Raw genomic sequence first — 22,607 nt, 5'->3', positions numbered from 1 at the left:
GCCCTCCCCGCCCCCCCCAGGACGGGCGAGCATTGTTACGGAGCCATTGAGCGCCGGCCGCAGCTCACCTTTCGCTCAAGGTGTTGTGCTTTCTGCCGCCACCTGGCCCTTTCCCAATAACTTCGAGGAGCGCGCGTGTGTGTGTATGTGTGTGCGCGTGGGTTGGCGGGACGGGGGGGGGGTCGGACTTTCATTCATTCATTCACTTGTATTTATTGAGCGCTTACTATGTGCAGAGCACTGTACTAAGCGCTTGGGATGAACAAGTCGTACTCTTCAAGCGCTCAGTACAGTGCCCTGCGCACAGTAAGCGCTCAATAGATACCTCTTTGGGGGGCCGTAAAAGTTATGAAACGACTCGCAAGGGTGAGAGAGATGATTTAAACGCGGTCCGGGATGCCCCCACCCCTGCCTCCGGTCTGCTGGGAGAGATACTCCCAGCATTTCCCAGCTATTTATACGACACCCCCCACACCCCCACCCCGTCCGGACCAAGTCTGCTTGTGGCCTGGGGAAATCAGATTCATCGCTCCCTCATCTGATCTGATCTGATCTGATCCCTCATCGCTCAGGTTCATCGCTCACCAACTTCTCTTTTCTCCGTTTCATTCGCCTCCACCCCGACCGGCCTCGAAAACGTAGTGGGAGGAGGAACCGCACCCCGCCGGACCCCGACACAGGTCAGAATCGGTGGCTGCGGGGACGACGCCTTCGGCTCAGGACCCTCTCCCCCGTCCTCGTCCTTCCTACTTTGCCAAACTCTTCGGCCAAGTTTAACTTCCCCACTGATGATAATGATGGCGTTTGCTAAGCGCTTACAGTGCGCACAGGGGAGGGTACAAGGTCATCAGGTTGTCCCACGTGGGGCTCACAGTCTTAATGCCCATTTTACAGTGGAGGTGACCGAGGCACAGAGAAGTTAAGTGGCTTGCCCAAGGTCGCACAGCTGACAAGCAGCGGAGCCGGGATTTGAACCCATGACCTCTGACTCCCCAGCCCATGGTCGTTCCACTGAGCCATGCCGCTTCTCTAATAACAATGAAAAACGCCAAGGAAACAGAATTACCCTTGGGCTCTGAGACCCATGGGGGACAAGGATCAAGGAGTCGTATTTAGTGAGGTGTTGGTATGTGTGGAGCATTAAACTAAGCGCCTGGGATAGTGCATTACAGCTGAATTAGCACATTCCCTGACCATAGCAGCTTCATAATCAAGTGTTTGGCACATAGTGAGGGCTTAAATTCCACAATTACGATTGGAGGGACAAGAGGCAAATGTGATGGTATCCTCTTTAGGCCGTGAGCCTCGTATGGGAGGGACAGGGATTGTGACCTATCTCATTACCCTGGATCCACCCCAGAGGTTAGCACAGTGCTTGGCTCACAGTAAGCTACTGTGCACAAACCACTATTATTTTTGTTGGATGTCACACCATCCAAAATGGGATTAGTAGGGGGGAGCCTATCAAAACCCCAGCAGCAAATACGGTAACGAAGGCCCCGGGCGCCCTGGTTGTGGGGTGGCAAGCCAGAGGGAAGAGGGAAGCAGCTAATGCTGCAGACTCCCCACTTTTCTCACTGCCTCAGTCTATTCCCTGGGGGCTACCAGAGACTACAGGAACAGCGAGGATCTCCAAGCAGAAGGCTCCATGGTGGAAAACTTCAGGGACAGCTTGTGATGGTATCCATAGCTCCAGTGGGCTAGAGCAGAGCACTGCAGAGGCTGCGGAAGGACAGAATTTGAGACTAATGTTCTTTGCTTTCCTCTGCCCCTTGCAAAGGATGCTTAGGTGAATTTTTCTCTCTGTGTTTATGGCTTTTGTGGTGTATCTCTCTTTTTCTCTGTCGTTTTTACTCCATGCTGCCCATTATGGTGGAGGATTTGATCCACTCCAAATCTTATTTTGAGCTCGGAAAAATATGGTCGCCTTTCCAATAATCTTACGTATGGAAATCTGTGATATTGGTTCTACGTTCGCTAAAACATACACACATGCATAATTATTTTATAACACCATAGTTGTGTTCCTGAAGAATGTCATTTTATGGGAAAATCATGTTATGGAATCTGTGCATAATAGGTCTTGGGGGTAGATGGTTTTAAGATACCTCTGTGCCTGACATTTTGGAATATAAATTCCTATATTATTATGTATTGTGTGTTCTATACTAGGAATCTGGAAATTTCTGTGTTCATGTGTCCTGTCAACTCTGTTGTATTGTACTCTCCCAAGTGCTTAGTACATTGATTTCCACACAGTAAGATATCAATAGATACCACTGATGATGGTGATGCATTAAATACAGCATTGTAAAAACTGCAGAAACACAAAGCATGATCCAGTAAGACTTAGTGGGAGACTGGAAGCTTAGCAACAGTACTGTGTAACTTCATGGCCACAACTGTTTCTTCTGACATTGATAATTTGCCTGTGGGTTCTAATCCCAGGTCCACACTTATCTGCTCTGTGATCTTGGGCAAGTCACTTAACTTTTCTGTGCCTCAGTTACCTCATCTGTCAAATGGGGATTAAGACCGTGAGCCCCATGTGGGACAGGGGCTGGGTCTAACCTGACAACCTTGTATGTGCCCCCGTGCTTAGTACAGTGCCTGGCACATAGTAAGTGCTTCCCAAATGCCATTAAAAAAAACACACAAAACTTCCAATTGCATGAGGTAGCAGCAGCAGGAAAGCAAAAAACTAATTTTATAGACAATCTCACTGTTCCCTTGATTCCCTAGTAGTGTTCTCTACAGATCACACAATGAAACACATATTCTAGAAGACCTGAATGTTATTTACACCCCTAATTGTTTTGCACTAGCCTTTGCTAGAAAACTAAATGAAGAGATTTGACTTTGCAACTCATGGAGGAGTTTGTTTTTGGTTTTTTTTTTTTCAAAAAAGAATGCTTTGTCCAGAATTGGGACTTGCATTTTATTTTGTGTGCTTTGCATGCTATATTCAAGATGTTTCAACTCCAAGTATGTGAAATAAAATTAGTTATCACACACTGTCCAATTTAAATTCACTATTTAAGGGTTTTACTTACAAGAGATTTTAAAACAGTTCGTTTACTTATGCCTCAAGTTAGGAAAGGTTAGAAAGAATACCGGCCTAACAGCTCTTGTGATAGCGGAATAGGATCCTGGATTGCCCTGGCTGGAAAAAATGGCCAGACTTTATTTTACTTGGTCCCCACTATAACAACTACAGTTGACTATGGAGTGTAAACTCAACAAAATAGACTCGCTTATACAGTCAACACTTCTGGAATGATAATTGATCTCATAAGTCTTTTGTTCCTGGTATCTAATAATCTCTGACCTCTTCATTAATATTATCAAAGGAATTTGTTTATCTTTATACTTTTAAAAAAAGAAATCTTGACAGTCTGTCATAGATTTCTCCTAGCAAACAGACTAAAACTAAAAAAGAGTTTTGGTTATCTTGTTACAACATTGCTCCACTAAGTCGAATGCAATAACAGTGAATGACTACTTAAAAAATAGGCCTGTCTGCTTCAGTGACATATGCCAGAAATCCAAGAACTGATAGGACTGTAATGAACAGCATGTGTTTCACATTTTACCGTCATTCTCAGTATCCTCTCAATTGCTTTTCATTCCATCTTTGGCAGAAGACCAACTTCATGTTGATGAACATTTTACAACATTACACTGGGTCATGCAAAAATGGAATCTTTCTTGGAAATTCACTGATCAGTTATTATGCTAAATTTGTTCTTGAGAATAATCAGAACCACATTTTTTATTCTTTGAGCAAAGTCAAAATTGACTCCTTCAAACTGAAAGCTTGCTAAGGCCCAATGGCAAGCATGGTTTCAATCTTAAATAAGTTTTCTCTTTTACTAGTCTACTCTGTTATTGCCATTTAGCAACTCCTGGAAAAATGGCCACTTTTTGCTCAGAATTATTGAATTTAGAAGTTCACAGTCTACTTTCAATTTTTGAAAGTAAAAGGAAGGGGGAAAAAGAATATTGTTTTAATAACTGAGGAACTAGGCAGCATGAAAGAGGAGAATGGTGTAAGAAAAAGGATAGGACATAGAAAAAGCATTTGTGAAGATAAAGAATAAACAAGAACAATTGGAGTGAGGTAATGGATTTTAGAGCAAAGTGTACATATTGAAATAAAGGAGGGGGAAACTGATGATAGCAGAAATTAGGTAAATAAGTCTGAGTGGATAGCAACTGGTGATTTGCCAGATGCTCTGTACATACTGAACTGACCATTCTTAATTATTCATATTAATAAAAGGGTCCTGAGTCAGACTACACATCATAATAGAAGACGTTATTGCTGGTCAAGTAGCAAGCTCCCAGTTGCCTCTGTCAATTCTTCCCCTTCTTACTCATGGCCCTTCCTTTTCCCCTTAATTCCGCTGCCAAATGAAACAGCCTCAGCATGGCTTCCTCTCACTGATGCTTCTTCCTCCTCTGCAACTCCCACAGCACCAGCCAGTCTGGCAGTCCTAAATTCCACCTATCGTGACCCATCGTTGTTGTGAATGGACTGTGTGTGGTGCATGTTCTCTGCCTCCATACCAAGAACCTATCAAATTGTTGACAAGCTTTCTCTACTATTTCCAGGACTGCAGGAACAGCCCTCATCTTTAGTGGAAGAAAGTACTAATATATGGGATAAAAAGTTCCTTTAGAGCAAGTTTTTCCCCATTCTTTGCTTAACCAGCATACTCATTCAGATTTTTTTTTTTTAATCAGCCTAGTAGTCTATCAGCAACTGTGGCAATGGGATGCCGGGAGGAACAGAAAAACATTTATCCTCCTTGACAATAAACCTAATGTTTATGATTGTATCATCTGTTATCCCTACCTTTTTCCACTATACCTCTAACTTTTCTTCTCCCAACACACTATTAATGGGTGATTACTGTACTAAATGGTTAGGAAAGTACAATAAAATAGATTAGGTAACCACACAGACATTAAATTATAGAGTTCTTGGGGTCTCAGATGTTTTCATAATTTAAAAAGTTATTTGAAGGCTAGAGCTGATTTTAGCCTTACCTTGAGGGTGTCTCTGCTTGCCTGTAACTTTCTGTGACTTTGGGATACAGGAATTAAATTGCTCTCTCCGACCTCCTGCCCACTCCCTCCCACCCACTTCTGCTGTGTCCTTTGCTCTCCTTTGCTCTTGCTTGCAGTAAACAATTCAGAGTAAACGGAATGAGGTTCAGAATTCTAAGTTGTAACTGTATAAAACAGCAAGATAAAAAACTTCCTGCCTCAGTGTAAAAGCTACCTTCCTTTGTAAGGAGGAATTTAGGAAGAAGAACTCAGGTCTTGGGGCAGTGAGGCAGTGGGCATTTGGAATCAAGACTTATTGAGGGAATTTCCTTGTTTTCTAGAGGGCAGGTAAGGATCAACTATGCTTCATTAAAAGCATACTGGGTAAATCCACTGTAGGCAATGTTCTCCTGTGCTTTAATATGGGCCATAGGATGTTGAATGAAACTATTAAGGCTGTTGTCTCCTCTAAAATATAAAATGGATAGAAAAATATATAAAATCTTATTTTTATTGAGTGACGGTATCAGAGAATGGCCTTTCTATTCTATCACTGATTACACCTGTGTGGGTCATAAAATTACTGTAACATACACAGAGAATTTACATTATTATTTTTCCAGAAAATAAAATGCTTTTCCCCACCTTACATTTTGCATGTTTCATCCATTGAGCTCACCCCCACTATACAATTACAACACTGTAAAAATAAATAATAGTCCGTGTGTGATTTCTTGTTGCAACCATAAGTGGTTGGCTACTAAGAAAGAACAATGTGCGTGTGTTTCCTTCCTCTGAGGACAGCAGAGAGGAGTAAGGTGGCAGTCAGGCCGACTGGACTGTGCTATATGCTCTTGGGAAGACCATTTGGGAATGACTGGATCTTCTCCAGTTGGCCTGCATATCTCTTGTGTTGTATTTTGTTTAATGACCATCTAAAGGAGAAGAGACATGAATTTATTTCATGTCTCTTTCACTTATTACAGAAATTAATTCTCCTAATCTTTAGAAAAATGAAAGCCTCATAGGACAATGGACAAGGCTAGGGACTTTATCTCCATCTCTGTCTCTATGTCTGTTTCTCTATCCTTGTGCCTAAATTATACATTAGTTTCATTCATTTAATTGTATTTATTGTAAGTAAGTAAGTATTGTAAGTATAGTACAACAATAAATAGTGACATCCCCTGCCTACAGTGAGCTCACAGACTAGAGGTGGGGAGACAGATGACAATACAAATAAAATTACAGATATGTACATAAATGCTGTGAGACTGGGCAGGAGGGAACAAAGGGAGCAAGTCAGGGCGACATAGAAGGGAGTGGGAGATGAGGAGAAGTGGGGCTAAGTGTGGCAGGGCCTCTTGGAGATGTGCCTTCAATAAGGCTTTGAAGAGGGAGAGAGTAATTGTTTGGGTTTGAGGAGGGAGGGCATTAGTAGTAGAAGTACAACCAGTAGTAACAGTACATACAAGTAGTAGTAGGAATTATTGAGTGTCAGCAAGACATTTATTATGCTCTGGCAGGATATCAAGTGGGAAATCACCTCTAGGCTTTCCTGGAGGTATAAGGAGATTTAGGGTTACAGGTCAGGTGAGAGGTCAGGGCTAGGATGGATGAGCTCCCATGGCTGAAATCAACCAGCGTAGCCCCCGAACTTACAAATTTGGAGACCAAGAAATAAACATTTAATCATTTCTAAATTAAAGTCCCTGTCTATTGAGTATGAACAAAAACCATTTAAATGTTTCTTTTATCCAAGCTAATTTGAACGAGTGGTTAGTTGTAAAAAGGGTTAGTTTCTGGTTCCCTTCTCGTTACTCGTTATTTTAGATTTGTCTATTTGTTTAGTGGCTTGAGTTTTGTGTATCTGGTATCATTCAAATATGTTCATCTAAAAATTACTACTACTATCACAATGTTTATACATTTGTCTATTTAAAGATTTATATTCACAGACACTTTTCCTCCAGTTTACTTTACATTTCCTAATTGGCTGCATTATAGTCAGGTTGCTACAAAGAAACTGTCAGGAATAGAGCCATGAAATTAAACTTTCTTGGCACATAGTACCTCTCATAATATGGAAATGATCTTTGCATGTAGGGCTATATCTTCACTGTAGCATTCAAACCAGGGCCCACATCTTCAAGGGAAACAATGAAGACTGCCAGTTAAGTGTTTGTCTAAGTGATCTCTCTAAAAATATATTCTATCAGACTATTTAGATGAGTTGCAGTGTCCAGGATGTGAGGATATCAGATTTTTTTTTTTAGAATTTGAAGGGAGGATTCTAACTTAGATTGAGAAACAATAATTTGCAAATTGAATGTAAATAATGAATTTGTAGTGTTGCATTCCTATTACCAGCATGTCAGCTTTTAACTCAAAATTGGTGAATATGTTTATTTTGCATTTAATTTAACATCTGTTTAATGTAAAAATATACAGATTAAACTCCCAGATTCTCTTCTAATCCCCTGGAGAGGGGTTCCAGCCCCTATTTCTTTTGCTCTTGTGCTTTCTAGCTCCTGCTGTGACCAATTTGGAACATGTACTGTTTGTGTTTCCTCTGGGTAGGGGTAACTATGACTGCTGTTCTGATTGGAATCCTGCCAAGACAATTACTGTTTGGTGAAGCCATGGAGATGCTAGGGCAAGTTACCCTCCCTCATTTCAGCCAGTCAAGCAATTGCTTTCTCTGTGCAGAGCACTGTACTAAGGACTTGAGAGAGTACTGTAAACTGAGTTGGTAGATGTGTTCAAGACCCTTAAGGAGCTTTTAATCTAGTGGGGGAGACAGATGTTAAAGTAAATTATAGATAGGCTGTCTCTTTATACAGTTAAAACTTGATTTTCTGGTCTCTCGGTTCCCTCTTTCTGCCTTTCAAGCCGTGGGCTGAGAATAAAGATTTGGGGACCTGGGCAGTGTGGAGGAAGAAGCAAAGTTTTCAGCCAGTTCCTGGCCAAGAGGGAGTGAGGCCCCCTTTGGAAACCACTTCCAAACACAAATGGCCAGTAGATGCCACTATTGCATCAGAAGATAGAGCCCAACTTTCCTCTGCTGCTAACTTGGAAATCTCCATTAGCTTCCCGTCCCTATATCAGAGGCTAACATTGTAATTTCCAATGGGAAATGGTCACCTTGTGGGGCAGGCTCAGATTCAAGCAAACTCAGGACTGTAACACATCACAGTTGTGAACCCACCAGATCCTGTGCTACTCAACAGAGACTCATCCTTAATTTCCTGGATGGGGTTTATGTCTAAAATAAATCTCTAGCTCCTCTGTCTCCTTCTCTGACCCAGGTTTGCTGTTCTTTTGTGTCACAGTGTTCAGGTTTTCCAGGCAAGCTGTCAATATTGCACAGAGCCTCCTGCTGGTTGCCTGATTAAATATTTCCCACATGATGAGTTTCCATAGGAAAGGGGTAACCAGCATCTTAAAAAAATTAACAGCAAATGAAGTGGGGTAATGAGAATTCCAAGAATGAATTCAACCATTTGACCATTTTTTAGAATGATTTGAAATGTTTAGAACAAAGAAAATCCTGAGTATATGAGGTTAATTTATCAGAGTTACTTGAGTGTGGATGCCCCCCCATGGAAATACTGCTGTGGAATGGAATAATACAAATTTGGCCAATTGTAGTAAGACCCCTTGGCTAGGGATTCCTGCATTTATCACAGCTATTGCTAAAATAATTTAAGATGAAAGCCTGTCTTTACTTCCTAAGTATCAGTATTTTTTTTTTCAGAAATTTCAAGAAACCACATCTTTTGATGTAGATCTTCTGAATGACAGCTCATTTGACTTGCCTGGTATGGTAAGCTATACAACTCATTAGTATGGTTCAAATTCAAAGGTTTTGGTTATCTCTGTAAAAGGTAAACCCTGAATAGCAGGGTAACTTGATTCTTCCCTATTTTGTAGATTACAGTAAGATTAGGTATATGGTTTCCCATGGTGAACTGAATGACCCTGATGTCTCATGCAACCCCCCAGAACTAGAATTTCACCCCCTTTTAATTGTGGGAGGAGGAAACTCCAGAGAATCTTTATGAACATCGTTCCAAATAAAAACAAGAAAGATCATTTTTCAACTTATGGACTTGTTTAAATATGATTTCTTGATATTGACATTTAAATTGAATTAAAGTGTAATGCACATACCAACAGCTGGCTGTTCCTAGGGTTGAGGAGGACAGTCTTCAGTTGAGGATCCTACACTTCGGGTATCTTAACTCTTATTTCACCACATCCAGGAGGAGGAGTAAACACAAATCTTGCTCTAAAGCTCTCCCCACAGAACCAGCAGCAATGTAATCCCCCAAGGTCCATGTGCCATTTCTATGATGTGTGGCTTGATCCCAGCAGTCAGAAAAAAAAAATTTAGAAATGGTGTCATTTGATATCTCAGAATCTAAATGCTTGTAATTTCCATATTTACTCAGACGTGCGTCTCTATTACACAATCTCCCCATTTGATTTTTGAGGAGGAAATAAGAGGGTGTTTTTTTTGTCTCACGTAATTGTAAGCAGTGATCGCTTTGCACATCAAGGGAAGGAGGAGCATGAGCTAAGGGGAAAGAGCAGGAATGACTACACATTAGGGGTTGGGGGAGTTAATTCACTGAGTGACTACTGTATGCAGTTCTGGGAGAGTGCCGCAGAAGTAAGAGATGCAGTCTCTGCTTACCTTCCTTTTCCTTCCCTCCTCTTGCTCCTCCTTTTTTCTGCTTGTCTTTTATCTCCTCTTCTTGCTAGACTTAATTCTTAAATGACTTGTATTTAAGAATTAAATTCCCATCCCTGTTTTAATCATTCAAAATCACGCCAAAGCAGGACAACAGTGTGAGTACATACTATATATTGACATTACAGCGCTGGGTTCTAGTAATGTTTGCAGTGGTATCAATAAGGAAAAGTAGGCACTGAGTAAATATTATAAATGAGTCCCGGGTAGGTAAATACAGAATGGAAACTTTGATGGTTTTCGAAGAGATTTAATTCCCTCCCATTTAGCCATGTGTGGGGAGGCTTTGTGGCCTTATGCATGGTGAATCTACAAGTGTGTCTGGATGCCAGGTGGGCACATTGATTGGGTTACCCGTGCTGACCCAAGTGGGGTGAGCCCCCCGGCATCGCAAGTCTTGTAAGAATTTGAAATCTAGTCAGTCCTCCAATAACTTGAGGGTCCTTGAGGGTCCCTGTGATATTGGAAAACCTACATTGTAGCATTCACCCTTTGACCAACACCACATGCCTGAGCCCACCCATTTCTTCTGACACCAGTTTGGGGCCTGATGCTCTTGGGAACCTGCCACAAGGCTGTGTAATTACATTAATCAGTACATCAATCAGTGGTATTTATTGAACATTTACATGGTCAGAGCACTGTACTAAGTGCTTGGGAGAATACATTAGAACAGAATTGGTAGATATGTTCCCTGCCGATAACGAAGGTACAGTCTAGAGGATTAAAGCCCCTCGCAAGCACCTGAATCTATTCCCCAACCCCTGCTTAAATACACGAGCCTCAGGTATTTGTGAGAGCATATGGTTACTCTTGTTTTGAATTTTTGTCCATATAGGCCCAAGCACCCATTTCAGCATTATGTGAGTTCTAAGTGCTCGGTATATATTTATACATTTAATTTTGCCAGTGCCATGGGTCCATCACCAGAGCCATGAAGGGTTCAGGGGAGTGGGAAAGAGAAGGATGGTGGAGGATTTTACTAGGAACTCAGAAGAAGTGGGAGTTGTAAAAGAGTTTTAGGTATTAATGACCTAATTTTGGCACCAGTGACCAACTCTCCTGGGAAAATTTCATCACTGGTCTTATTTCTGCTTTGTATCTGCTCTAGGCAAAGGTAACAGTAATGTTAATACCAGCCAATTTGTTAATGCTACAGAGATTTGCTACTACAGTAAAACCTCATTAGTTTGGCCCCTATTCATTCAGAATTCATGATCATTTAGACAGAAAGTTTGATTAGCGATTAGAAAAAACTCTCACCTCCTCACCCTCCCTGAACAGTGCTGAGGGAAAGGGATGTTGGGAGAGAGGGAATTTAGTAGAGCTGAGGCTTCACTCCTCCTCCCTTTCAGGGTCCAGCCTTTTCTCTTCCCAACTTCAGTCTCTGGACCCTGACAGCGTTTCCATTTCCAACTACACCTCCCCAATTGCCAGTTAAGGAGCCAGAAGCCTGACTTCAGCTAATGGCCAAAACTTCATCCCCTGCCCCTTCCTAGGGGTGCTTATATCAGTAGGAATTGATCCAGAACCTTGCCTGTATTTTATCTTCTTGGGCTGCCTTCCTTGGGCTTCAGAAATTTAGGATTTGTTTGTTTTCTCACTTCCTACTGTCCATCAGTAGTGTGAAGAAAGGACAGCTGATAAGCCACCAACTATAAAACCTCCATCCTGCCTGTGGCTAAGAGGAAAAAAAAGTGGGACCTTCCTGCTTTGAGTGGGGAGAGAACCTGTGCCTTGAAACTGGTTGGAGGTGAAAGGAGGACAACAATGTAAAATTAAACTGGTGCCGGAAGAGAGTTCTCACATCCTCTTTTCCCTCTTTAGTCAGGATTGCTGCTGTTTTCATCCCCTGCTCCAGTTCTCTTGAAGCCCTAGCACTTAGAGATTGACCTATAGGAAAGAAGGGGGCACTTAGCTAGTTAAGAAGACCCAGAATATTATAGTCAGGGATAAGGTTCTTAATGGACTGTGTGACCAAGGTAAGAAAGCATTTATTTATCTAGTGTCCATTTATATCTCTAATACATGAGGTACTTGAAAGAAAGAAAACTTTGTTTAAAAAACATGAAATTTGGACTTCTCATGAATTTAGATCTTTCCCCAAACCTTCCCTTTAGTGTGAATTAGAGAAGTTTTCATGTAATAATTTTATCGTTCCAATTCCACCTAAGGGGCCTAACTAAAACACATCAGGTGGAAGTTGGGGAAACAGGATGTTTTCCCCTCCCAGAGAGATTATGTTTTAGAATACCCCGGACTGTCAGGGAAGTCTGCCTTAAAAGTCACATCTCCTCCAAGAGGCCTTCCTGACTAAACTTTCATTTCCTCTACTCCCTTCTGCATCACCTTCACACTTGGATTTGTACCTTTTATTCACCATACCCTCAGCCCCAAAGTACTTATGTATATATCCATCATTTATTTTAATGTCTGTCCCCCCTCTAAACTCTAAGATACATGTGGGCGGGAACTCTGTTACACTGTATTCTCCCAAGGGTTTAGTACGGTGCTTTGCACACAGTTATGCGCTCAATAAATATGATTAACTGTAATTACTGACAAATTAGTTTGCAATCTAAGACAAAAAGATAAGACTCAGAAACTTTTTTTTCTATACTATTTAAAAAATTTTCAGGTGACAGTGAAAAGCTTCTAAACTGGTTCCAAACGATTAATTGATAACTTGTAAAAGTTTGTTCTCTCTGAGAGATTTTTTCAAGGTCAAAGATAAACCAGCATTGAATGGTGAACACAGAAGAAGAAACATTGAGAATCAGCAGTGGTAGAAAACTCCTAGCCCCTAATCAGTGTTCTTGAATGTATCACTTCTTAATGACCTTCAGGCTATGGGACCTTGACTAAAGTTCTTAAACTCCACAGAATCATTTGGAAGTTTCCAACAGTTCCTGGAGTTAATCCCAGGGGTTAGTTCCTCTCAGTTATTTTATTGAGGTCCTGAAATAATTTTCAGAATACAGTACACCTTCTAAGAAATGTAATTAGTCATTGCTAAACTGCCCCTTTCCCTTTCCTTATCCTCCGTCCTCTCTACCATCTCTGTCCTCCTCTTCCTCTTCTCTTTTCCTTCCCATCACTGTCATTCTCCCTACTACTAATTAACAAGCGCTCCCCTGTCAGTTTTCTGCCATCCATGCTCAAAATGAAAAGTTGGCATCCAGGCTTTTCAAATCTAAATCTCAATCTACCAGTATCAATAGAGGATTAGATTACACAAGTAACAATCACTGTGCTTTTAACTAAATCTAAGTGTTTAGTACAGTGCTCTGTTCACAGTAAGCACTCAGTAAATGATTAATTGATTGAGTCTAATGAGCTGAACTAGTCCCAATCCTCCTTGATCTTTAGACCATTTTCAAAACAGTTGGCCACTCCCCTTTTAGAAATGTTCTCCCACCTTGATTTACTTGACACCTGGTTCTTGTCCTACTTCTCTGACCGCTTCTTCTCAGCCTCCTTTCTCACTCTGCTTGTGTTTCACACCCCTTAACTGTGGCTGCCTGGTGAGGTTCTGATCTGGGTCCCTTATTGTTTTCAGTTTATATTCAGTTCTGTCATGGCACATGTTTTCACTACACATTTTGGCTAGAATGTTATTGGAAAAATTAGGAAACATTCAGTCAATGACACAAACGTGTTTGGATAAAGTATGCTTCAGTGGGGCTTGAGTGTATACAAGTCTTTATGTGTGATTTTTCCTTAACATGGGACTTTGCAAGAGTTTAACCTTCATATTATAGAACTGGGTGTACTCTTTTGGAGCTCATTCACTCACATGGCATCAATTACCATCTCTATGTGGTCAACTTCTAAATCTACTTCATTAGGCCTGTTCTCTCACCCGATTTACAATTTTGTACTTCCTGTTGTCTCTGCCAGTACTTCAAACTCAATATGGCAAAATTCCTTATTTTTTCCTCCTAATTTTCTAGTTACAATCAAGAACAAACCACCTCCCCTATTCCTGAAGTTTGCAATGTTAGAATCGCCTTGGTTACCACTCTTTCTTACCTCCCACATTTAGTCTCCTCTAAATCTTGCCATTTTCCTCTGTCTGCCCCTTCTCTTCCCTGGCATGTTTAAGTCCACCACCCTTATTCAAACTTGTTGTCATCACCTTACCAGACTTCTTGCATCAGCCTCCTCATTGGTCTCCCTTTCTTTGACCTTTCTTGTATTCATTTTATCCTATATTTTGCTGTCCAAATTATCCTTCCAAAATCTCATTCAGAACACACAACTCTGATTCTTAAAACTTCTAATGCTACCCATTTCCTTCCATATCAGTGGACCCTCCTGACCACTGACTTCAGGTCTTCCCACCAGCTGAGCTCTTCTTGCAGATCAACTCTCTTTACTGCCTAGACCATGACCTCCTTGAGGCTGGCATACTTGTGTATTCTTTCCCAGGACTTGGTACAGTGCTCTGCACACAGCACTTAATACAAACTATTACTATTAGTACTACTACTAGTACTGCTGCTACTACGACACCCCAGCCCGTACTTTTCGCTCATTCTAAGCTAACCTTCCTACTCAGTGCAAAAAGTAAAATAAAAGAAATTCTTACCAAGACTTCCTTTCCTGCCCTCACCATTCTGGTGGCAGATGGGCTCTCAAGGCAGTGGTGGCAAGGAAGTGGCCAGGAATAAAGGGTAGACAGCTACTAAAGGAGATGCCAGGCATGCAGCCCAGCGCATTGAAGTGGAATAAAATGGAAGATGTGGAGCTGTGGCTGCTAATGAGTTCTTCGCAGCCCTCCTGAAAAATTATTTCTAGTAGGCATTGGCCAAATGATGTTTACTTTCCCAGTCCTGTTGTTACAAAACCATCCTTAACTCTCAAGTTCTTATCAGTGCCTGGACTTCACTGCAGTATGGCTCAGTGGAAGGTTTCATGGGTTTGGGAGTCAGAAGGACCTGAGTTCTAATTCTGGCTCTTCCACTTGTCTGCTATGTGACCCTGGGCAGGCCACTTAACTTCTCTGTGCCTTAGTTACCTCATCTGTAAAATGGGGATTAAGACTGTGAGCCCTACGTGGGATAACCTTTCATTCATTCAATAGTATTTATTGAGCGCTTACTATGTGCAGAGCACTGTACTAAGCGCTTGGAATGTACAAATCGTTAACAGAAACCTGATTATCTGATTACCTTGTATCTACCCCAGTGCTTAAAAGAGTGCTTGGCACTTGACTCAAATGTCGTTATTATTATTAACAGCAAGGCCTGGTTCCACCTTTTTGGTGTTTTCCGTGAATGTCGGCGTGTGCTTCGGTTCTGACCCAGGCTTCTGAGTCCTCCCCCGCGACAAGGGAGCTGCGTGGGCAGCCCGACCAGGTCTGAACCAATCTCCATCTTCCTTTCAAACCATCTCTTACATCTCTCTCCATCATCTCCTCCTCTTCCACCCTCCCCCATCGCCGCTGCGTCCACCGAGCAGCTCTACTTGTCCCGAAAGGCCCAGGCACGGGAAGCCGTAGGCCGAGCATGGATAGTTGATTAAAATGAGGTTTTAAAATAAAAAACCCCACCACTCGCCACTGTTCTCCCTGATCCAGCCAGTCGACCTCGGTACGTACCGAGTGCTTAGGGCGTGCAAAGCCCTGGGGCGCGGTTTGCGGGGCAGCCGGTGGTCTGGGGGCGTCCAGTTGGGATGGGGAGACTCCTCGGGCACCCCTTCCTTCCCCTCCCCTCCGAGGGGAGTCAGACGGCGTGGGAAGGGCGGAGCGCCCCGCTGCAGGGGATGGAGGGGAGGGGCTTGGGGGAGCCCGAGGAGGAGGAGGAGCAGACAAAGAGGAAGCCCTGCCGCGGAGGCCTGCGGGAGGGAAGGCGGGGCAGGGCCAGACTGTGCGAGACCATTTTGTGAGGTCGGGGCTGCTTGGGTCTGTCCTTGGGTCTGTCGCTGCGGCGGGAGGCCGGGCCGGCGCGGATCGCCGTCTACCCAGGCCCGGCCTGCTCAAGGTCTGCGGGAAGTACGAGGGGCCGGAGGGCGGGTGGCTCCCCTGCCCTGCCCACCCGGGGCCCCGCGAAAGGGGAATGACAGGCAGGTGGGAGGGAAGGGGTTGGAGGGCCAGAGAAACGGGGCAAATCCGGGCTTGCAATCCCTTTCCTTTCCAGTATCCTCAACTGGATCGTTCCCGCCTACACCACACCATCTGGCCGGCTCAATCTGAAAGGCAGACCTGTTCCTGCTCCTCCTGCTGCCGAGGGGGCGGAGGGGAAATCTGGTGAATGGAGTTTGTGCCCCCCTCCCCCCCCCCGGCCACACCTTCCTCTTTAACGGCCTATTCCTTCCTCCATCCTAGGTGCAGGCTTGCGCCCCGGCCCGCTCCCCGTCCTCCACCGTCACAGCTGGAAATGCAATTGTTGCCGGAAGCTGAAGAGCAGGGATGGTCAGTTGGCAGCACCGTTTAGCTTACCATTTTGACCTAGGGAGTTCGTCTCTTCCGAGGACTTTTAATCTGCTCAGTTGCCGAGCGAGGCTGTTGTGCTTGTGGTCAGGAGTTTAAGTTGGTGGCCTGGGCTGGCTTCAAGGTAGCATTAGGGCCGACGGCGTTTTCTGCGGAAATTTCTCACTGCTTTCTCTGGTCTCTTCCCCATCCCTTACCTTTCGTCGATCATTGAACTTGTGTTGCAGTAAACCAAGGGTCCAGTTCTACGCCTGAAAAATGATTGGATTGGATCCCAGCTTTGTGGATTAGTGAGGTAATAGACGTGTCATGGGGGAGCAGTGATTTATATAGGCCGTTATCTCTGGGTGCCAGCAAAGCCTGGGAAAGTGCAAGAGTGGATTTTTGGTAAATGAAAAGTTAAGTTAGCCAATCTGCAGGGAAAACCCCATCTCAGGAAAGGACCAGAGGAGAATCTGCAAAAAGCAACCTAAATTTGCAAGACCATCACAGATAGAAAGGCATGGCGCTTTCCCTGTGCCCAGCAGTTGCCCAGCGAGCCCGGAGGATAAGCAGCCACTCCCCAGGTGCAGAGGTGAGCTAAGGGGCGAGGCTACCTTTACAAATTCTTTGTATGCGAGAGGGGAGAAATTGAGTTTTGGTTATGCTCGAACACCTAATAAAATGTTTCATAGGATCTGCCATTTTGGTTGATCCGGTAGAAAGACATGTTTCCATATTTACCACCTCATTCTGGACTAATGCTAAAATTGAAAAGACTTAAGAATGTGAATATGTTGTTATATAGTGCAGTGTGCCTTTGTGTGTTTGTGTGTGAGTGAGAGAGAGAGAAACAGAGAGAGAAAGAAATGGGAATGCCCAGTGTGGAAAGAGCATGAAATGATGCCCAGCTGGGACCTTTGCAAGATTCTCTCAAGTCACAGTGGCCATAATGGCCAAGGGTGGTCTCTTCTTATCTGTCTTTGCCTCTTCAGATCTTCTTGTTGGATTCCCTGTGGCAAGGCAGGAAGGACTTTAGGGAGCCAAGCAAGAAGAGAATCAGTAGTGGTCAATTAGGAAAAGAAAATGGAGCTACTGCAACAGCATGCTTTTTATGTTAATTAAGTTCTTACTATTTGTCAGGCACTGTACTGTATCACGCACTAGGGGTAGATACGAGCTAATCAGGTTGGACACAGTTCCTATCCTGCATAGGGCTCAAAGACTTAATCCCCATTTTACATATGGGATAACTGAGGCACAGAGAAGTTAAGTGATTTACCCAAGGTCACTCAGCAAACATGTGGTAGAGCTGGGATTAGAGCCCAGGCCTTTCAAACCCCCAGATCCATGTTCTATACACTAGGCCACCCTGCTTCTCAATGTGGGAGAGGAACTGGAAAAAAACTTAGACACCTGCATACCTGGACACTTAGACAAACAGGCTGGGACCACGGAGGGGTTCATGCATTCAGACAGACTTCCCAGGTTTGGGAGGGGAATCTAAGGGGACACATACATACAAAATCACAAGGCAGGAAAGGAATCATGCAGACACCCACACCCCTAGGGTGGAGAGGGCATATGCAGACATACCCAGGGCCAGAGAGAAATCTAAGAAAAGGGATTGGAGTTTGGCAGGAGCCCATTTGCCACTTGAAGCTAGAGATGGGCATACCATGGAGTCTCATTCTATGTTAAGATCAGGGACAAGTGACAGAGCTATGGCTTGGAGTTCTTGCCCCCTTGTTGGGGTGAGCAGCCCAAAAAGCTAATGGAGTCACCCCCAACAGTCTTAACTCCATGGCCTTAGGGAAAGGCGGAGTAGTCTCCACTCCATTGAAATGGGGGTAGGTGGAGGTAAAGGGGAGAGAGAGTGTGTGTGTATGTGTGTGTTTTCCTGTGCCTTCCATGTTCTTCCTAACTTTGATTAAGCGTGGACAATTCTATTGCTAAAATGAAACCCTTCCCATTTTTAAGGGTCTTCTATGATACGCTTGCTTCTGCACTCATGCCCACTTTCGCTTTATTACAGGGTGCAGGCCCACTTAGTCTCCAATAAATATTCCCTTTTTATTGCTCATAGCACTCACTGAACTACACACTAATGCTGGCTGAACAAAATCCTGTCAGGGCCCTCTAGATAAACTGAACTGATCTTGAATAATTGGTATTAAGCTCCCATAGAGTTGTTTTCTAAAAAAAAAAATTGAAATCGGCACAAGGTCTCCTTGAGGATTTTTAAGCAGAAGTCAAGAGGATGAAAGCTGCTCTGATAGATCCCAACCTGAGATTAAAGCAGCAGCAATATCTTGAGTCAGAATATAATGGCTTTTGTGGAGGGAGGAGGTGGTGTCTCTGAAGAATGGAGGGAAAATTGTCCATTTCACCTTAACACTTTTGGGAGTGGGGAAGGGGAATAAGTAGAGACCATGGAACTCTGTTCCCAAAAACGTTTGTTGAAAACTCATTTCTCCTTGAGCTGAAACTGTTAGCTGAAGGAAACGAAAGTGGAAACTCAAGAGTAACACTGGAGAATGATAAAGAATGTGGGGCAAGCACTAATCTAAAAGATTAAGGCTTCCATTTGGGTCCCAGCCTTGATCATTTAGAATTTGTATATTATTTTGTGTGAAGAGTCCCCAGCTTATCTCAGAGCAGAAGGTACAACTTGGGGAGGAGCCGACCTCTTTTGTACAATACAGCTTTCCATTGACTTAACACGAAGCTTCATTTACCAGGTCTCCAGGATAATGTCCCTAATGTTTGCCATCAAGTGACACCAAGGAAGGAGAAGAGAAGACACAAAAGGAAGACAGGAAGGTCAAGAAACAGAAGAGACAGGAGGGGAGAGGAAAGAAAAGAATAGGTTGCAAAAATTATGCTTTTGTGAAATGATCCAAGGAGGGAAAGCGAAAAAGAAGACTCACTTCCTAATATTGTTCCAGGCATTCTAGCCCTCAAACAGGACAGCATAAGGGTCAGCCTTTTTGTGTACAGCTGAGCCTGAGCCCTTGCTCTTTGTCACACTCACATCCATAGGTGAATTTCACCATCAGTGGTGTCATTTTCGAGCTCAAAGAACAACTAGATTTATTGCTTGAAGTTTTGCTGTGACTAAATTCTTAGCCATTGATCTCTCACTTCCTAAACCTACCAGTTATTGAAATCATAGTGCACTGATTGGCTTCTGCTAGTTTGTTTTGGCAATTTTAGCTTTTTACATGCTAGCCTTGAATACTGAATGTAAGGTAAGGCTTAAAACTTCCAGGTGTGTCTGTGTGTTGCATGAATAGAGAAGCAGCGTGGCTCAGTGGAAACAGCATGGGCTTTGGAGTCAGAGGTCATGGATTTGAATCTCAGCTCAGCCCCTTGTCAGCTGTGTGACTTTGGGCAAGTCACTTAACTTCTCGGTGCCTCAGTTACCTCATCTGTAAAATGGGGATTAAGACTGTGAGCCCCACGTGGGACAACCTGATTCCCTTGTGTCTACCCCAGCGCTTAGAACAGTGCTCGGCACATAGTAAGCGCTTAACAAATACCAACATTGTTATTATTATTCTATATATTTTTATAAATGGCTGCTCAGATTGCAAGCTCCTTGTGGGCAGGGGACACTTCATTTGCTCCCTTTGTACTTTCCGAAGTGTTAAGTATCGTGCGTAAGCCTTAATAAATACCTTTACTATTATTACTACTGCCACTGGCTATCTCAAGAATATAATTCCATAAAAAATTGACAATTTAAACTATGTTCATGCTGAAAGTACAAACCACAATTTCTGGAGACAGTACTAGTGTTCTGTAAGTTAAACATTTTACTGTGGTTATAGTTGCTGTTCTGGTTTGTCCAAACCATAAAGTCAGTCTCTGGTGAAGTGCTAGTCACACTTGGCCTCAGTTTCCTATTTTGCCTTCAAGGTGTGATTGCTTGGAATTACATTATCATGCCTGGAAGAGGAAATTTTGAGCAATGAATTGGTCTCACTTTTAAGTCTTCAACAGTGTCTTCTGGAAATCAGTCTAGCAGAAAGAAGTAATCTCAAAACTTTTGTTCCCCTATGTTGTGATACTGACTCATACTTATCCAATTGGGGTGAAGTGTTTTGAGATCCTGTGTGAAAGAGGCTTGCTCAGTACAAGTGTAAAGAAAGCTGGCCCATACAAAGTGAATTTGCTAGATTCCAATTTCAAACAGGTCTGGGGGAAGAAAAGGGGTGCTTGGTTGTGGCTTTTTCTCTCTGTCCCCACACCCGTTTAGACCTTAAGGAGGGAAAAAAATGGGGCAGTGATGGAGGGTGAAATGGAAGAAGTGGACTGTGGTCAATAGCTAGTTTTGTCACTTTGTGACAATGTGTACAATGTGCCAAACACTATACTAAGTGCTGGGGTAGATAAAAGATAATCAGGTCAGACATGGGCATGGCAGTGCCATATATTAGCAGATGGTTCCTTTCTGATTTGAGTAGTTCTGTTCTCGCCATCGAGTGGCCAGCTCTCTCAGTCAGTGAACCCCTTGAGTATCACTTTCTGTTCTCCACTGACTAAGGTCTGAGCCCTGCTCCCAGGCTCCGTCAAGGTAACCAATGAGGTCCTCTTGGGTAAGGAAACCCTCCAGCAGGGGGTCTCTGGCCAGACGCTGATGAGCATTGCTCACAGAAACGGCCTGTTAGTTCTGATGAGTTTTTTGTTGGTGGGTATGAGGGCAAACTTTGCAGTATTCTCCAGATTATGACCTGACAAGGATTTCTGCTGGACTTTTCTATTGCCTCCCTGCATTGCTCTTCTCTTACCTCTGGGTGAGCCCCTCCTCCCCGCCCACCATCTCCCCTTCCTTCTGGTCAGTGCCACTGTGGGGGAAAGAAGTGGAAGTAAACCAGCTTTCGAAGTAAACATTATCCAGTAAAAAACTTTGAAAGCACCCTCCAAATAAGCGTAGTCAGTGGATTTTTATGTGAAGATCCTCATGGTCTTGCTGTTGATTCCCTAACGCTCTCGAGAAACCTCTAGAGGAATAACACTTGCCTTTTCCCCTCTGTCCCTGACAGGATGTGATGGAGCTGCTCGAGGAAGACCTCACTTGCCCTATCTGCTGCAGCTTGTTCGACGATCCCCGGGTCTTGCCCTGCTCACACAACTTCTGTAAAAAATGCCTGGAGGGCATCTTGGATGGCAACGTGCGCAACATGTTGTGGCGCTCGGCCCCTTTCAAGTGCCCCACTTGCCGGAAAGAAGTCTCGGCAACCGGAGTCAGTAGCCTGCAGGTCAACTACTCACTCAAGGGAATCGTGGAAAAGTACAACAAGATCAAAGTCTCTCCTAAAATGCCCGTGTGTAAGGGCCACGTGGGCCAGCCCCTCAACATTTTCTGCCTGACAGACATGCAGCTCATCTGCGGGGTCTGCGCCACCCGAGGGGAACACACTAAGCACGTCTTCTGCTCCATTGAAGACGCCTACGCTCAGGAGCGGAATGCCTTCGAGTCGCTGTTCCAGGGCTTTGAGACCTGGCGCCGGGGAGATGCCCTCTCCCGCTTGGACAGCCTGGAGACGGGCAAGAGGAAATCCCTACAGCTCTTGACAAAGGACTCAGACAAGGTGAAGGAGTTCTTCGAGAAGCTACTGTACACGCTGGAGCAGAAGAAGAATGAGATCCTGTCGGACTTCGAGACCATGAAGCTGGAAGTGATGCAAGCCTACGACCCAGAGATCAACAAATTGAACACCATCCTGCAGGAGCAGAGGATGGCGTTCAACATCGCCGAAGCCTTCAAAGATGTCTCCGAACCCATTGTCTTTCTGCAGCAGATGCAGGAGTTTAGGGAGAAGATCAAGGTGATTAAGGAGACTCCTTTGCCATCTTCTAACTTGCCTGCCAGCCCCATGTTGATAAATTTTGATACCAGCCACTGGGAAGGTATAAAACTGGTAGACGTGGACAAACTGTCCCTGCCCCAAGAAGCAAGTAACTTCATCAGCAAGATTCCCCGGAGCTTCCAGCAGATCTTTGTGGCGGTTTCTCTGCTTGGCCTTCTGCTCTTCTTCACTCCGTCCATGTCCTCTGACGGATCTTTATTTGACAGTCTTCTTGTTTGGAAGGGCTACATCTCCAGCATTGGCTCGTGCTATCTGACTGAATCGACTGAGATTGCCAACAAAGCAGTGGCTTATTGGGAGCAAATGTCAGAAGGGATTTTTCTTCTGACTGAAAGTTGTAAGAGTTACAGTTTTGTGGTGCTGAACAGTGTGGCAGAATTTGTGTGCAGATATAAGCTATTATAAAGTCCACTGTACGCCTCCCACCTTTGTGGCTGTCCTCTCTCATTGACTGACCAAACTGTCTTGTGGTCCGCGAATAATGGACTTTGGACCACTTGCTAAAGAAAGT

The 22,607-nt window shown here is 43.8% G+C and overlaps 1 protein-coding gene across 14 annotated transcripts; it reads left to right on the top strand.

Annotated features, from left to right (window-relative positions):
* The first annotated feature begins 58 nt into the window (after positions 1-58).
* On the top strand, positions 59-22,521 carry TRIM13 (tripartite motif containing 13). Of its 14 annotated transcripts, none has more exons than XM_039914876.1 (5): positions 77-143; positions 573-680; positions 1,609-1,789; positions 8,810-8,873; positions 21,269-22,521. In XM_039914876.1, the coding sequence occupies exons 4-5, from the start codon at positions 8,850-8,852 to the stop codon at positions 22,499-22,501; spliced, it is 1,257 nt and encodes a 418-aa protein (XP_039770810.1). In that variant the 5' UTR covers positions 77-143; positions 573-680; positions 1,609-1,789; positions 8,810-8,849; the 3' UTR covers positions 22,502-22,521. The 14 variants fall into 14 exon arrangements, with proteins under 14 accessions (XP_039770811.1, XP_039770813.1, XP_039770810.1 ...); XM_039914875.1 differs by having other exon boundaries at positions 1,587-1,789; XM_029047772.2 differs by lacking the exons at positions 77-143; positions 1,609-1,789 and adding exons at positions 16,137-16,223; positions 16,469-16,815 and having other exon boundaries at positions 662-680.
* Positions 22,522-22,607: the final 86 nt, after the last annotated feature.

This window comes from Ornithorhynchus anatinus, chromosome 20, assembly GCF_004115215.2.
Source record: "Ornithorhynchus anatinus isolate Pmale09 chromosome 20, mOrnAna1.pri.v4, whole genome shotgun sequence".
NCBI classification, from domain to species: Eukaryota; Metazoa; Chordata; class Mammalia; order Monotremata; family Ornithorhynchidae; genus Ornithorhynchus; species Ornithorhynchus anatinus.
The sequence above is the reverse complement of the archived record's forward strand: the minus strand, read 5'-3'. Positions and strand labels throughout refer to the sequence as shown.

Excerpts from the sequence above, each read along its gene's own strand:
- TRIM13 (XM_029047772.2), top strand. The coding sequence starts at position 16,744 with ATGGCGCTTTCCCTGTGCCCAGCAGTTGCCCAGCGAGCCCGGAGGATA. Across the intron at positions 16,816-21,268 it reads GCCACTCCCCAGGTGCAGAG|GATGTGATGGAGCTGCTCGA; the intron begins GTGAGCTAAGGG and ends TGTCCCTGACAG.